Here is a 16,783-nt window from a genome sequence, read left to right on the forward strand (position 1 = left end):
TTCATTCCATTGTAATTGTACTATTATATTTAGATGTGCACTTGGAGAACTGAACATGTGGGCAAAAAAGTGAATTTGTAGCAATCATCTGCAAATTCAGTTTGTACAGGAACATGGGTCCCATTATTAAATGTGTTTCATGAAGGTCTATGATTGAAACATGATTACACACACTAAACATTTGGACACATGGGCTTTTCATTAAGCTTTATTCACACTGGAGAGAAACCCTATGGATGTGACCAGTGTGGACAACACTTCTCTCAAATGTCCAACCTTAAATGCCACCAGAGAATTCACACTGGAGAGAAACCCTATGGATGTGATCAGTGTGGAAAGAGTTTCACTACTTCAAATGCCCGAAAACGCCATGAGCGCACACATATGAAAGATAGATCTGTTTAGTGTGAACAGTATGACAAGAGCTTCATTATAGAAACACCAAGTTGATTAATTGCCAGCTTAACATACTGTTGACCTGTTCTTTTCAGTGGTATTTCTCATTCACTGTGTCAAGAGTTCACAGAGACAATATTATATAACAATATTAGAACAGAAAAGTATGGTGTGTTGGAGTCTGGTAGAGCTTTGACATTTTACCCCCCTCCATGCATCAATCTATCTACATAATTGCTTCATTGCATCTGATTTGTATTATTATTATGATACTGATTAAAACGGTTATATTATTTGCTGTATTTAGATGAGCTTCATCTCAGAGGCTGTTCACTTGTTATATACATTATGTGTAGACCACTTGGAAGATAATAATAAACCTTGGACCACTGACTAGAGAACAGAACATTTGTGCCCAAAACAAGTTCTGGAGTATCAAACCAACTTTGAGTTTTGATCTGTGTTTTAATCCCTGGTGATGGTGTGCTATGATGGCTGAAGTTACCATAAACACAGTAGGCCTACACTGATAGTTCACCTCAAAGTGCCAAAGTGTAATGCGTCATGCTTTATGGTGTCGTCCACTCACATTTAACAGGTTTTTTCTATTGAGTTGTACTTGAAATGTACTGTATTTCTACAAACTGTTAAATCAATCAATCAAAAAACCCTAAACTGCTGTCCATTGTGCATGTCCTGCTGTCATTTTCATGCATATGGTAACTTCATGTCGAGTGTGAATCTACTCCCTCTTGTTATTCAATGTGGATCCATTGAGCATAGCTGTGAAGAGTAGGGAGGGTGGAGGACAGTATGTTAGACTGTGATTGGTGTTGAGATGGTTCCATTGTTCTATTTGCTGTTGAACTGTTCTTTTTTTAAGTATTATTAGAACAGAAAAGTATGTGTTGGAGTCTGTTAGATCCAGTTGTTTTCTTTGCCATTTATTGCATCTGACCCAAACAAACATTAAAGGGATTGTGGCATTTAAAAAGTGTTTGTAATAATTATGTCCTTATTTCTTATTTTCTGAGCTCAATTGCACCCCAAAGACTGCACGTTTAACATTCCCTTTTCTGGCTCAAACAAGTGACCACAGAAAATCCACTCAATGTTCAAATTTCAGGTTGGGGGGGTGTAATTGAGGTCATAAAACCTAAAAGAAAAATACTATGTCATGAAAGCTTTAAAGTCCATAGACTTGGCTGGCTAAAGAAAGAAATAAACAAACAACGAGCACAGTGCATAGATTGTGGTTTTGTGATATAGCCCAGTACGGTTCCCAAAGTGGTCCAGAGGTCCCCAGCTAAATGATAGTTTGGAACCAAATGGACCCCTATGACTCTGTAACTCTGAGAGTGTGAAAATTGACCATTTTTACAATATAAATTGGGGTCTCAGACATAGAAATGCCATTAAATGATACTCAGCCTATTGCATATCAAACTGATGGTCTCAGACGTGGTACAATGACGCCCCCTGTTGACAACACCAGGCAGAGTTGATGTCATATCAGAGTTATGTCTGTGGTTTGGCAGAAGACTGCTTGCTGGAGTGAGTCTCTTCACAATACAATAATATACAGCAATCATTAATTTATACTGGAAAATAATAGAACAGTGTGTTATAGTGGAACTCCCTCAAGGACCCCTGGGGGTCCCCCGGACCCCACTTTGGGAACCACTGGTCTAGGAACTCTAGGCAGCAGTGGTGGAAAAGTACTCTTTAAAAAAAACTTAAATACAAGTATCAGTACTGCAATGTCCATGTCAAGTTTTCAAATGTATTCAAATCTTCTGAAAATAGCAGATCTCCAAGCTCGCAATGCGTCACATTGTGTGAGCGAGCTTGTATGATGCTGGTGATATGATGTGGATGTCAATTTGAGTCTTGGAAAACAAACTGACTATTTTCTTTCATTGCGTTTTTGTCCTTATTGATGGGCCCCTCCTATATACAGGTTTAATGTTTGTTTTTAGTTCAATGTTTGTTTTACATCATCATGCTGTAAGAGGATAATAGCGCCCTTCACTAAAATACAGATTCAAAGGCAAGAGTTGTAACATAATATACCCCTTTAGGTTGCATTGTTAATATTGCTGCATTTTACATTACATTTCTTTCACAATCTTATTCTTCATTCCATTGTAATTTTACTATTAGATTTAGATGTGCACTTGGAGAATAAACCTTGGACCACTGGACCAAACTATCTCAAAATTAACATTTCACCTTATTTATGTAAATGCTATCCATTGTGCATGTCCTGTCTGTCATTTACATGTACAGCTCATGTAAATGACATGGTGGAGAGAGAGAGAGGTGGACCTATTGTTCTATTTGGCCAATCATATTAGTAGTTCCATCTCAGGCTCTCTGGTATGAGAATACTTGGTCTGTGTCATTTATACACAACTCCAGGATATCAATAATTTCTGATCACATCTGACTGTGTACTCCATACTTCAGCTGTCATATCAGAGTTATGTCTGTGGTTTGGCAGAAGACTGCTTGCTGGAGTGAGTCTCTTCACAATACAATAATATACAGCAATCATTAATTTATACTGGAAAATAATAGAACAGTGTGTTATAGTGGAACTCCCTCAAGGACCCCTGGGGGTCCCCCGGACCCCACTTTGGGAACCACTGGTCTAGGGACTCTAGGCAGCAGTGGTGGAAAAGTACTCTTTTAAAAAAACTTAAATACAAGTATCAGTACTGCAATGTCCATGTCAAGTTTTCAAATGTATTCAAATCTTCTGAAAATAGCAGATCTCCAAGCTCGCAATGCGTCACATTGTGTGAGCGAGCTTGTATGATGCTGGTGATATGATGTGGATGTCAATTTGAGTCTTGGAAAACAAACTGACTATTTTCTTTCATTGCGTTTTTGTCCTTATTGATGGGCCCCTCCTATATACAGGTTTAATGTTTGTTTTTAGTTCAATGTTTGTTTTACATCATCATGCTGTAAGAGGATAATAGCGCCCTTCACTAAAATACAGATTCAAAGGCAAGAGTTGTAACATAATATACCCCTTTAGGTTGCATTGTTAATATTGCTGCATTTTACATTACATTTCTTTCACAATCTTATTCTTCATTCCATTGTAATTTTACTATTAGATTTAGATGTGTTAGATATCAATCATTTCTGATCACATCTGACTGTGTACTCCATACTTCAGCTAAAGATGAACTCTCTCCACCCCACTAGGGACATGTCTGCTGAACAGGAGGAGCCCAAAGACCTTGGTATGTTAAATATTAAGTAGCCACTTAATTCCTATATTTTTAGTCATGCAATGTAGTAAGGTCATCTAGCTGTCTTTCTACCTATCAACAATCTCTTTTGTATTTGTTTCTAATTCAGTGTTGCATCATCAGCATGACTGCCCTGGCCTACCAGAGGTGAATGAACAAAGAAGTTTGGCAAAGCAAAAACACCACTGCTGTGATCAGTGTGGAAAACACTTTCCTTCTATCTCCGCACTTAAATCACACCAGGTAATTCATACTGGAGAGAAACCCTATGATTGTGGACAACACTTCTCTCAAATGGCAAACCTTAAAAGTCACCAGAGAATTCACACCGGAGAGAAGCCCTATGGATGTGATCAGTGTGGACAATGCTTCACTCAAATGGCAACCCTTAAAAGTCACCAGAGAATTCACACCGGAGAGAAGCCCTATGGATGTGATCAGTGTGGACAATGCTTCACTCAAATGGCAACCCTTAAACGTCACCAGAGAATTCACACCGGAGAGAAGCCCTATGGATGTGATCAGTGTGGACAATACTTCACTCGAATGGCAACCCTTAAAAGTCACCAGAGAATTCACACTGGCGAGAAACCCTATGGATGTGACCAGTGTGGACAACGCTACTCTAAAATGTCCAACCTTATAAGCCACCAGAGAATTCACACTGGAGAGAAACCCTATGGATGTGGCCAGTGTGGACAACACTTCTCCATGATGTCAAGCCTTAAAAGCCACCAGAGAATTCACACTGGAGAGAAACCCTATGGATGTGATCAGTGTGGACAACACTTCTCTGAAATGGCACACCTCAAATGCCACCAGCGAATTCACACTGGAGAGAAACCCTATGGATGTGGCCAGTGTGGACAACACTTCTCTCAAATGGCACACCTCAAAATCCACCAGAGAATTCACACTGGAGAGAAACCCCACGGATGTGATCAGTGTGGACAACACTTCTCTCAAATGGCACACCTCAAAAGCCACCAGAGAATTCACACTGGAGAGAAACCCTATGGATGTGACCAGTGTGGACAACACTTCTCTCAAATGGCACACCTCAAAAGCCACCAGAGAATTCACACTGGAGAGAAACCCTATGGATGTGATCAGTGTGGACAACGCTACTCTAAAATGTCAAACCTTATAAGCCACCAGAAAATTCACACTGGAGAGAAACCCTATGGATGTGGCCAGTGTGGACAACACTTCTCTGACATGTCCAACCTTAAACGCCACCAGAGAATTCACACTGGAGAGAAACCCTATGGATGTGATCAGTGTGGAAAGAGTTTCACTACTTCAAGCGCCCGAAAACGCCATGAGCGCACACATATGAAAGATAGATCTGTTTAATGTGAACAGTATGACAAGAGCTTCATTATAGAAACACCAAGTTGATTAATTGCCAGCTTAACATACTGTTGACCTGTTCTTTTTAGTGGTATTTCTCATTCACTGTGTCAAGAGTTTTCAGAGACAATATTAGAACAGAAAAGTATGGTGTGTTGGAGTCTGGTAGAGCCATTTTACCCCCCCCCCCCCCCCCCCTGCATCAATCTATCTACATAATTGCTTCATTGCATTCATTTGTATTATTATTATGATACTGATTAAAACGGTTATATTATTTGCTGAATTTGACTCTGCTGTATTGTCTCTGTGGAACATGTCCCTCGAACATTATGCAGCAGATAGAAATAAACATGTCTTGATCTTATTATTTGTGTCACTGAAATTTGACCTTCATTTTTGCTGTATTTAGATGAGCTTCATCTCAGAGGCTGTTCACTTGTTATATACATTATGTGTAGACCACTTGGAAGATAATAATAAACCTTGGACCACTGACTAGAGAACAGAACATTTGTGCCCAAAACAAGTTCTGGAGTATCAAACCAACTTTGAGTTTTGATCTGTGTTTTAATCCCTGGTGATGGTGTGCTATGATGGCTGAAGTTACCATAAACACAGTAGGCCTACACTGATAGTTCACCTCAAAGTGCCAAAGTGTAATGCGTCATGCTTTATGGTGTCGTCCACTCACATTTAACAGGTTTTTTCTATTGAGTTGTACTTGAAATGTACTGTATTTCTGCAAACTGTTAAATCAATCAATCAATCAAAAAACCCTAAAATGCTGTCCATTGTGCATGTCCTGCTGTCATTTTCATGCATATGGTAACTTCATGTCGAGTGTGAATCTACTCCCTCTTGTTATTCAATGTGGATCCATTGAGCATAGCTGTGGAGAGTAGGGAGGGTGGAGGACAGTATGTTAGACTGTGATTGGTGTTGAGATGGTTCCATTGTTCTATTTGCTGTTGAACTGTTCTTTTTTTAAGTATTATTAGAACAGAAAAGTATGTGTTGGAGTCTGTTAGATCCAGTTGTTTTCTTTGCCATTTATTGCATCTGACCCAAACAAACATTAAAGGGATTGTGGCATTTAAAAAGTGTTTGTAATAATTATGTCCTTATTTCTTATTTTCTGAGCTCAATTGCACCCCAAAGACTGCACGTTTAACATTCCCTTTTCTGGCTCAAACAAGTGACCACAGAAAATCCACTCCTATGTCATGAAACCTTTAAAGTCCATAGACTTGGCTGGCTAAAGAAAGAAAGAAAGAAATAAACAACGAGCACAATGCATATATTGTGGTTTTGTGATATAGCCCAGTACGGTTCTCAAAGTAAATAAGCATCTGTCAGATTTTGTGTATGATCTTATCAATCAGTACAAAGCTATATTATTGAGCGAGATATATTAATATCATTAATTCCCTGATGAGATCATAGCAAACAAATAGTCTAATTAAGAAGATGCCATTACTATGCCAGTGCAAAACAAATACATTCATGTAATACTGATAATATAATGATTTAAAGCAACACTTAAAGTAAGCTATAGCTGTGATATAGAGAAGACAACTACTGTACCCAATTTCTTCAACCTGCCTGACTGTCAAGCAAGCTGTCACAGGAGGGGTCTCTGGGGCTGACACTGTCTGATTCAACATGTCTATGTATTACTCTACAACGAGTAACGATGGAACACAAACCTGATCATAACTGATATAATCAGAAACCACCACCCAACCAGTCTGCCCTGCAGTGCAGCTGAAATTACTGGTTATAAAAGTAAAATGAACGGCGGATTGTGTTGCTGTTATTTGTTATAAATATTAAGCATCACATTTGCATGATTGCCTGCAGACAGTTTGTGATCGATCAAAATTAAATTAGACAATTGTGAAATCATGACACTGACGAGAGAGAGAAGGAGGGAGAGAGAGAGGTCCCTCGCTCGTTTGGCTGTCGGTCCATGCGTGACAAATTATTTGAAATAAAACTTTTTTTTCCCCACACAGCACGTCATATACATGACATCATATGACACAGCCTACCTTTTTCACTTCACTCGAGTGACGAGTCGTTTTGTTTGTGAGCGAAGCGACTGTGCAGTGCACTCAACTACATACATGTGTTCAGCTTGTTTATGTTTGGTTTCCATCCATTGTGTGTATAATTCGACTGCAGTTGCGCGGCGGCGTGGCCGATCTACAAGCTCACAACGCGCCGTGCTGCGCCGCGTTGTTGTGAGCTTGTAGATCTGCTCTAATTATGCAGCGCACGCCTGCACGACACTGCGCCGCTCAGAGGGGGACAACAGGGGGCGCCCCACGACGGGACGGCCGGGCGTCTCGCTTAACGGGAGGATGAAGAAGTGACGCCGGTTGGGAGGAGGAAGCGGTGAGCGGACCCCTGGGGGCCCCCAAACCGACCACAGCAACTGCGACGGAACGGGCTGCAATTTTTCAGGGAGAACTCTCGGGGTCTTTAGCCGAAACCCGTCCACCAATGGGAAATCCAAGCTAATAGAAACTGCAGGCTTTCTACTCCTGAAAAGTTGCAATGCTAAAATGGAAGCCATCGCTCTCACGATGATACAAATCTTAAATCTTGTTTAAAAAAAAAAAATCTGCCTAATGATGATGTCACTGGTGGACGGGTTTCTGAACTGCCCACAGCCCTCCTATGAGACACAGACTGAGTAGAGAAATTGTGCTATTTTATCATGAACATTAGTGGAGGACCAATTATATGAAGATAGGTTGAACAGTGGTGAAGTGGTCCTTTAACCCATTCTGGGTGGGAATGCCTTTTGAGTGTTAGCATTATGTCATGCTTTAGCTATTTAAAAATAGCAGATCTACAAGCTCGCTACGAGCTTGTATAGGTCTGCTATTTTTGAATTTAGAACGACTGACATAGAAACATATAGCTTTTTCAGAAAACTCAGGATGTAGAAGACATTTTATTTTTAGAAAATCTGATCTCAGGTCAAAATAGGTTAACTATAACATTAACCCATTCTGACCGGGAACCCATTTTGGTGTCAGCATCATGTTATGCTTTAGCCATTTAAAAATAGCAGATCTACAAGCTCATAGCGCGCCACCGAGTGGCGCGCTACGAGCTTGTAGGTCTGCTATTTTTGAAAAATCGAAGAACGACTGACATTTTTAGAATCTGATCTCAGGTCAGAATGGGTTAATCAGACCAGTGTGTGTCCAGTGGAAACCTTGTATGAATCTGATCTCAGGTCAGAATGGGTTAATAACCTTGCCCCGCGGTGCCCACCTGCAGCTCACCTGATCCAGGGTGGTCTGCGACACGGAGTAGTCGACGACGCCCAGCTCAGAGGAGTTGTTGGCGAGCACGTCGAAGACGCGCGCCAGGCTGCAGGCGTGCGAGGGCAGCTGGTACTGCAGCACGTTCTGGTGGCGCTCCTTCAGCTCGATGCCGGCGAAGGCGCCTCGGATGTACGCGTCCACCGGACAGGGGGGTCCCCCCCCCTCCTCCTCCCCGACCCCCCGCTTGGTGGTGTCGCCCACGCGCACGATGATGGTGTAGCCGTCGCCAAACCTGAGGGATAACCATGCAGCATGAATTGAACAATGTGGACCCTGTTGTAAACAAGTGTAATGCTTAATTGGGTCGTCCACTCACAGTTAACAGTCTCTGTATTGAGTTTGTGCTTGAAATGTACTGTAATTCTACAAACTGTTAATAAATATTTCAATCAATCAATCCCCACATGGGAGGAGAGAGGATCATGAAGTTACTGTAATCCATTTAGGCCAGACGTCGAAAATAAAAAACGTGAAAATATTTATTTCAGAAAACTGGAGGATTTAGAAGATTTTTTTCTTAATTTCGAGGTAAGGAAAGGTACCATGTTTACCCAGGGTAACTGGACTAAAGCTCAAGAACTTGTTTACAGCCAGGCCCCTGCTCATAGAACATCTCATGGTAGAGAGGTTCAATGCCTTGTCCGCAAGGGCACTTCAGCGGTGCCGGTCCGGGGATATATACGAACTATAGCGACCTTTCCGATATCAAGACCGCGCTCCGCAAACCGTTTCGGCCACCGCTGCCCAGGCCTAAATGGGATAAACGCACAGCGAAAGGCACAGAGTGTATGGCCGGGTACCCACCTGTTCTTCAGGTGCTGGACAGAACCCAGACACTGGAACCTCCCATTGACCATGATGGCCATCCGGGTGCACAGAGCCTCGCATTCCTCCATGCTGTGACAGCAACACAGACAAACTCCAATCAGTAGAACATTCATGTATACCCACACCAGTGTTGTTTGTTTGTTTTCGTCGACTAAAACTAAGACGAAAAATGTTCGTCGACTACCTTTGTTTACTGACGAAAACTAAATGAAAACTTAGCTATGATGACTAAAACTGAGACTAAATATACTGACAATTTCGTCGACAAATATAAAAAAAAACTAGACTAAAACGTTAGGAAGGGACTAGTGGACAAGAGATCCAGTATAAGCCATTTTTGTTGCATGCTGAAAATAGCAGATCTACAAGCCCACAACAACGTGTCGCGCTGCTTGTAGATCGGCTATTTTCAGCTAGTGAAAAAAAACAGTCATTACGACGGCATCGAGGCCCGCCTAAACACATTTTGTTCGACTAAAATCCTATGATATTTAGTCGACTGAAACTAGACTAAACGCTAAAACATTCCGGGTGGCTAAAATGTGACTGAAACTAAATGAAAACTATTCAAGAGACTATGGACTAAAAACTAAAATCTAAATTTGCTGCCAAAAACAACACTGCCCACACACTGTAAAAACAGGTACTGTATACTGTATGTTCTTTGACAGCACATACACTACTAGAGAGAGATGTATGCATTGTGCAACATGAATACAAAATGTGTGCACTGCAAGAGAGTCAGTCAGTCATACATAGTTACTAAGTGCATCAGTACGTACAGTATGTGTTGCGCAGTGCCGAATATCAACCCCATTCGAGGGCCCGGCTGGCGCTATACACCAACTCAAAAAGGTGATTTGTGTGCTCGACGTGCAGAAACACTACTTTTGTTGCATTTGCGCGCCCAGTGAATGAACACACGCGTGCGTTCAGCTCAACGTCCAGCACTATCGCCTCTGCTCCCATTAGAGCAGTGGCGATATATAGTGGGGTTTGTGTGTTGCGTTAAAATATGAAGTATGTGACCTATATATGGACGGTTTTGACGGAAGCAACAGCTGCGCCTTATATGAAATAGTCTCTCTCACAGGGCCCTGCGAGCCGCGGGCCCTGTGTGTGTGTGTGTGTGTGTATGTGTGTGTGTGTGTGGATACATGCAAGAGAGACTAAACGAGTATGTGAATCACATTAACATACTGGTCTGTTATTTTGGAGCCTAACAATATTCTATGAATATTATCCCTTGTGTATTAGACAAATGGGATCTATGAAATCTATGATTTCACACCCTTCTGCCCACTTTGACAACAGCCGGTTTAGGAGGTGGGCGACGGCGGCACCTACCTGTGGGAGGTGAGTACTACAGCGCGGCCCTCCTTGGTGACGCTGACGATGCAGTTCCACAGGAAGCGTTTGGCCTTGGGGTCCATGCCTGTCGTGGGCTCATCCTGACAAAACCGTCGAGTCACACAAAATGTCTCGTGTGTTATTATTATTACAGTATTGGGTTGTGTTCTATCTACCGGTATGTATGCGAGTAGTGTTTGCGGGACACATGACTGTCTGTGTGAGTGTGAGTTATGTATAGTCACCAGGAATATAACAGGAGGAGCTCCGATGAGAGAGATGGCGGTGGACAGTTTCCTCTTGTTGCCTCCGCTGTAGCCTCTAGCCTCTCTGTCGGCGTACTGACTCAGCCCCAGCTTCCTCACCCCCCACTGGGCCACCTGCCAGGGGGGGGAAACGACGACAACAACACACGTACATTAGGGCAGGCGTTGGGGCATCTTTGACGATATGAGAGGGCCGCTATATTGCCACACTCACTCCCTATAGAGCGCCGCAGGCCCGCCCCCTCTCAGAAAAGCGAGTGGCCCAGGAAATGAAACCCCAATGCATTCTTCCATCGGCACTTCTAATATAATTTATTTAAAGACGGTTACGCCGCGGACAAAGCCAACTCGGATCGTGACGAATCATGACAATGAACACAATGTTTTGGGCCGATCAAATAATTTATAAGACGAAAAACAAAACAAATAGTGTTGTCTCCTGACTTTCTTTTCTTCTTTCTAATGATTTGATCGGCCCAAAACATTGTGTTCAGTAGCACTGAGCTACTCATTTAGACTGAAGTAATGATAACAGCGGGTCGGGTCATGTTTGCATGTTGTGGAATTGTAAACAGCTGAAACCAATATTATGTCAGTATTCTGACATTAACCTGCAGGGCCACATTAAGTGAAGGTGGAGGCCGCATGTGGCCCCCGGGCCGCCAGTTGCCCATTAAGCAACTAGTCGACTAGTTTACTGGTCAACTAGTAAATCCACTAGTCGACCTTGTTGGTACTAGTTGACTAGTTGATAAGAAGGAAAAGTGTTTTTTACCCCCCGATTTTGTAGGCCTCAGGTAGAATAGATTATAGTTACCAATGTACACAGTTTTTAAATGTACAAATATTTATTAAAAAAACAAACATAATAGGTAGTTAAACAACTAGTCAACTAGTAAAAATGACTAGAAGTGAATGCCCTAACATACATACATGACTGCTGTGGTAGTACTGTGGGATTACGTTTCTCATCAAACAACCCCCATTGTACATATTTTGTGTTTTAACAGTAATTATTAATCAGTGGTGCTCAACCTTTTTCATGTCAACGACCACCTAAAAATGATATGAATTTGGCCACGGGGGACCCCCCCCCCCCCCATCTCAACATGTTTTGTACCAGGGAACCCACAGAAGCAAAGCTTTGAGTTAAAAAATATTTGCTTCATGCGTCACGATTTTTTGCATATACCGTATAAAAGTATAAAATAATGCTTTTGTCCCTGGAGCGACATATTTTGAGATGGGGGTCCGTGGCCCAATAGAGATAATTCTGGGGGTCCTTGACATGAAAAAGGTTGAGCACCACTGACATAGAAACATGGGTTTTTCAGAAAAAATGTAGAATTTAGAAGCCTTTTTTCTATCGACCTCAGTCCAAAATGGGTTAGCCCATTCTGAACGGGAACCCCTTTTGGTGATGGCATTATGTCATGCTTTAGCTATTGAAAAATAGCAGATCTACAAGCTCATAGCGCGCCACCGAGTGGCGCGCTACGAGCTTGTAGGTCTGCTATTTTTGAAAAATAGAATAACGACTGTGACATTTTTTGAATCTGATCTCAGGTCAGAATGGGTTAATCAGACCAGTGTGTGTGTGTCCACAGTGGAAACCTCGTATGAATCTGATCTCAGGTCAGAATGGGTCGAGTTGTTCCGTGTCCATGACAGAAGAAGAACACGTGGTGGTCCTGACCTTAACGACGCTGTCCTCGGGGACTCCGCGCAGCCGTGCGTAGAACTCCAGGTGCTCCCTGCCCGTCAGCAGGTCACTGATGGCGTCAAACTGGGGACAGTAGCCCATCAGCTGGTGAACGTGCTCCATCTCCGTCAGGATGCTGAAAACGACACCGCGTCACACTTTGACTCATTCGGTCACTGGTTTAGCCTGAAATGTGCCTTTCATAACTTTAAAAAAAAAAGTATATATGCACATACACACACACACACACTATAATTCTTGTCTTTGTTACATATTATAAAATAAAACATGGAAAATGTACTGTATTAACCCGTTAAAACTGGGAAGGCATACGTGTGTCCTTTTTGATTTTCATGTTTCATTTTCATAGCAGATATACAGCATATAGGCTACAAGCTCACAGCACGGTACGAAGTGACACGCTTGACAAGTCAAAAAAAAAAAAAAAACATAATTCTTGCCTTTGGTTCCATGTTATAAAATTAAAATGTGTTTTTGACTGCTTAATGTACAGTATTGAGCTATATCAAGATTCCCGTTTGGGTTCAGATACGCTAACATGATGAGAATTTTAGAGTTGTTCCTTATAGCCTTTTTCGTCGTTATTCTCAAGGTTCAAAGTCATCTTTATTGTTCCGTCTGTGTACACTATACAGGCACATAAGAATAGAACATATTTTGTATGACCTCTCAGACATTGTAGCAGCATAATAATAATAGTAGCATTAGACAAACAGTATAATAATCAAACAAAACACAATAAACTGTACAATAGTAGCAGTACTGTTGTCAGTAGAGGGCGGTGCGACTCACTCCACATGTAAGTTGTTGGCCCACTTTTGACACATGGGTACTACTGCTCAATCAATGCCACAACTAATAATAAATGAATGTGTATCTGCCTCAAATGAAACAAGTGACTATGGCTATGCTATAGTCTATGCATAGCTATGGCTATACCAACTGGATCCCCACAAATCCAACAAACGAACTTGCCACTTGGGGAGACATGGCTTTTGGGAACTTACTCCCAACTCACATCAGAGCTGCCCCCACCTTCGAAATGTTCAAAAGCACACTCAAAACCCACCTTTTCAAACTACATAAACCCCCCCCCCCCCCACACACACACACACACACCCTTCTTGTTTGTCCTTTTTTTCATTTTGATTTCTAGTTTGTAACCTTTGAAATTGTTTTTCTAACACAATATGTCTGTACTTCTTTCTGTAAAGCGACTTTGGGTACCCAGAAAAGCGCTATATAAAATCGTATATATTATTATTATTATGCCATGGCATTGACCATATGTACAATATGTAGTTTCCCTTCCCTAGTTCAGTGGTTCTCAAACATCTTCAGGGACCTCAAAACGTATTATATATTAAGCTGCAGGTCCGTTTGAAAAAGATTTTGTGCCAGGATCGAACCTCCACAAGAGAGAGAGAGACAGATTGTTTTCCCAGTGTGTTGAATATATACCTGTGGTGGTTGAGGAACGCGTTCCCGTAGGTGACCGGAGTGTCTCCGGTCAGCATGCGGAACGTCGACGTCTTCCCGGCTCCGTTCACGCCCAGGAGACCAAAACACTGGCTCGCACACGCACACACACGCACACGCGCACACACACGCACACGCGCACACACACGCACACACACACACACACACACACACACACACACACACACACACACACACACACACACACACACACACACACACACACACACACACACACACACACACACACACACACACACACAGTGAATTGCGTGTACACGTGGATTCCATTTGCTCGAAATAAATAACAATGTTCACTGTGTTAAAAAGAAAAAAGAAATACAAAAAAAAGAGGTTATCTTCTCACCTCGCCGCGGGGAATCCCCAGACACAGACGATCTACTGCTGGACTCCTGCCGGCTTTATAGACCTGACAACACACACACACACACACACACACACACACACACACACACACACCACCGTCTGTTTCACGTCCAGGTTCAAGCGGAACGTATTGTTGCACCAAATAATGTGCACTATAGTGTTGGTCTGTTACTGACACTCATAGCGGTCTATATACATTGTAAATATGTGTATTCACATTATAGAGCCTTTTATACAAAGTGCTTTAAAATGTGCAATACATTTACCCATTCACACGCACACACACATGAATGGCAGAGGAGGGGGGGGGGGGAAACCATGCACGCAATCTCCTCGTTGGGAGCAGTCAGGGCAGGTATACGTTCAGTGTGCGTACGTCTTGCTCAAGGGCACTTCCGACAGGCATGCCAGGAGGAGTCGAGGATCAAACCCGGGGAACCGTCCGTTTCGAAGACGTCTGCTCTACCTTTTTCCTGCTTGCAGCTGATCCAGGACCAGTGCATGCTGGAGATGTATCGGGGGCTGTGTGTGCGCGTGTGTGTGTGTGTGTGTGTGTGTGTGTGTGTGTGTGTGTGTGTGTGGTGACAGTCACCTTGCTGAGGTCCATGACGGTCAGGATGTCTCCGTTTGCTCGCCCTCCGGTCACCCTGTCTCTCTCTCTGGCAACATCCTGGTCCTCTGGACCCAGGGGAGGAAGCCCCGCCTCCGTCCACCACGGCCTGTCCCCCACACACACACACACACACACACCATGCACCATCAGCATCACACAGCAGAAGCACTCGGAATCGGACGTATATCCCATTCTGACCTGAGATCAGATTCTAAAAATGTCAGACCTAAATAGCAGACCTACAAGCTCGTAGCGCGGTGGCGCGCTATGAGCTTGTAGATCTGCTATTTTTCAATAGCTAAAGCATGACATGATGCTAACACCAAAATGGGTTCAGAATGGGATATATATATATATCCCGCTTAAAGTAGCTATAAGCAATAATAATGATGTCAAACTTTTTCGAAATAATAATGTCAAAAGTTGCGCTACGCTATATTGCGTAGCGTACCCTACTGCAGATCAAAATAATCAGATCAAATTTCACAGGTACATTTGGGGGGTCGGGACCATTTCTTTGTACCCGTGAAGAGCTCACTACACCACCACACCACACCATCAGCATTACACACACTGTGTTCAGAACCATTCAATGTGTTGTTGTTCAGAACCATTCAATGTGTCGTCGTGTTGTTCAGAACCATTCAACGTGTCGTCGTGTTGTTCAGAACCATTCAACGTGTCATAGTGTTGTTCAGAACCATTCAACGTGTCGTGGTGTTGTTCAGAACCTACTTGCAGCGGATGAAGAAGCCGTACTGCAGCAGAACGGTGAAGATGAAGAAGATGAGGCCCTCGGCGGCCATGCAGAACAGGTTCTTCCCTACAAAGTCCCACTGCAGAGGGTCCAGGCTGGGTCTGGAGCCTGGCGGCACACGCACACACACACTCACTGTTATTTACCTGTCGTGACTCGTGGCATACTGTACCAAAATGGCTGACGCAGTGGCGTGCACAGACATTTAGAGGGGCAGGTGCTCAAAAAAGGGCATCTTGTGCAGCGCGTGGAACCGGACGGTTCTACAAATGTCTGTTTGAAAATGACAGTTTTCTGAAAAAGCTATGTTTCTATGTCAGTCGTTCTTCGATAAAAAAAAAAATAGCAGACCTACGAGCTCGTAGCGCGCCACTCGGTGGCGCGCTATGAGCTTGTAGATCTACTATTTTTCAATAGCGAAACCATAACATAATGCTAACACCAAAAGGGGTTCCCTCCCAAAATTGGTTAATAGTGTGAGATGTATAGATTTTGGGGCCTAAATAATATATTAGAAGCTTTTTTTATCAAGAATTGATCAATGTCACCATGGTCCACAACTCCACATACTGTACAGTTTTTTTTCTCTTCCAAAAGGGCACATTTGTCCAGAGGGAAAAGGGCAGGGGGTGCTCTAGCACCCCTAGTGTCCATCTGTGCACGCCACGCCCGGGCCTGCTGTGCAAGGACCAAGCCTTAACCCTACAAATTCCTTCTGAAATTAGTAGCTCTCAAACTTTTTCGTAATCGAAAAAACACTTTCAAGATTTTTCCAAAACGTGAAAAGAAAAAGCTCGCCTGTGAAGCTTGTAGATCTGCTGTTTTTTTTTATTGCCATCGCTAAAATGTCACAGATGCTTTCCCGGTTTTAATGGGTTGATAATATACAGCCTGCAAATAGTTTCACTTCACATACTGTGGTTATTATTTGCCCATTTTGTGGGCGGGAACCCCTTTTTGTGGTAGCATTATGTTATGCTTTAGCTATTGAAAAATAGCAGATCTGCAAGCTCGTAGCGCG

The 16,783-nt window shown here is 42.8% G+C and overlaps 1 protein-coding gene across 1 annotated transcript in view; it reads right to left on the reverse strand.

Moving 5' to 3' along the window:
- Nucleotides 1-16,783, reverse strand: part of abca7 (ATP-binding cassette, sub-family A (ABC1), member 7) — a 123,654-nt gene that overhangs the window by 30,173 nt on the left and 76,698 nt on the right. Inside the window, 8 exon segments of the mRNA XM_080770351.1 lie at nt 8,318-8,591; nt 9,164-9,256; nt 10,783-10,917; nt 12,500-12,641; nt 13,988-14,094; nt 14,373-14,435; nt 14,985-15,111; nt 15,741-15,870. Of these exon segments, the coding sequence (XP_080626477.1) occupies nt 8,364-8,591; nt 9,164-9,256; nt 10,783-10,917; nt 12,500-12,641; nt 13,988-14,094; nt 14,373-14,435; nt 14,985-15,111; nt 15,741-15,870 (1,025 nt within the window). The 3' untranslated portion in view covers nt 8,318-8,363.

This window comes from Protomyctophum bolini (genome assembly GCF_963924005.1).
Source record: "Protomyctophum bolini genome assembly, chromosome: 8".
In the NCBI taxonomy this organism is placed as follows: Eukaryota; Metazoa; Chordata; class Actinopteri; order Myctophiformes; family Myctophidae; genus Protomyctophum; species Protomyctophum bolini.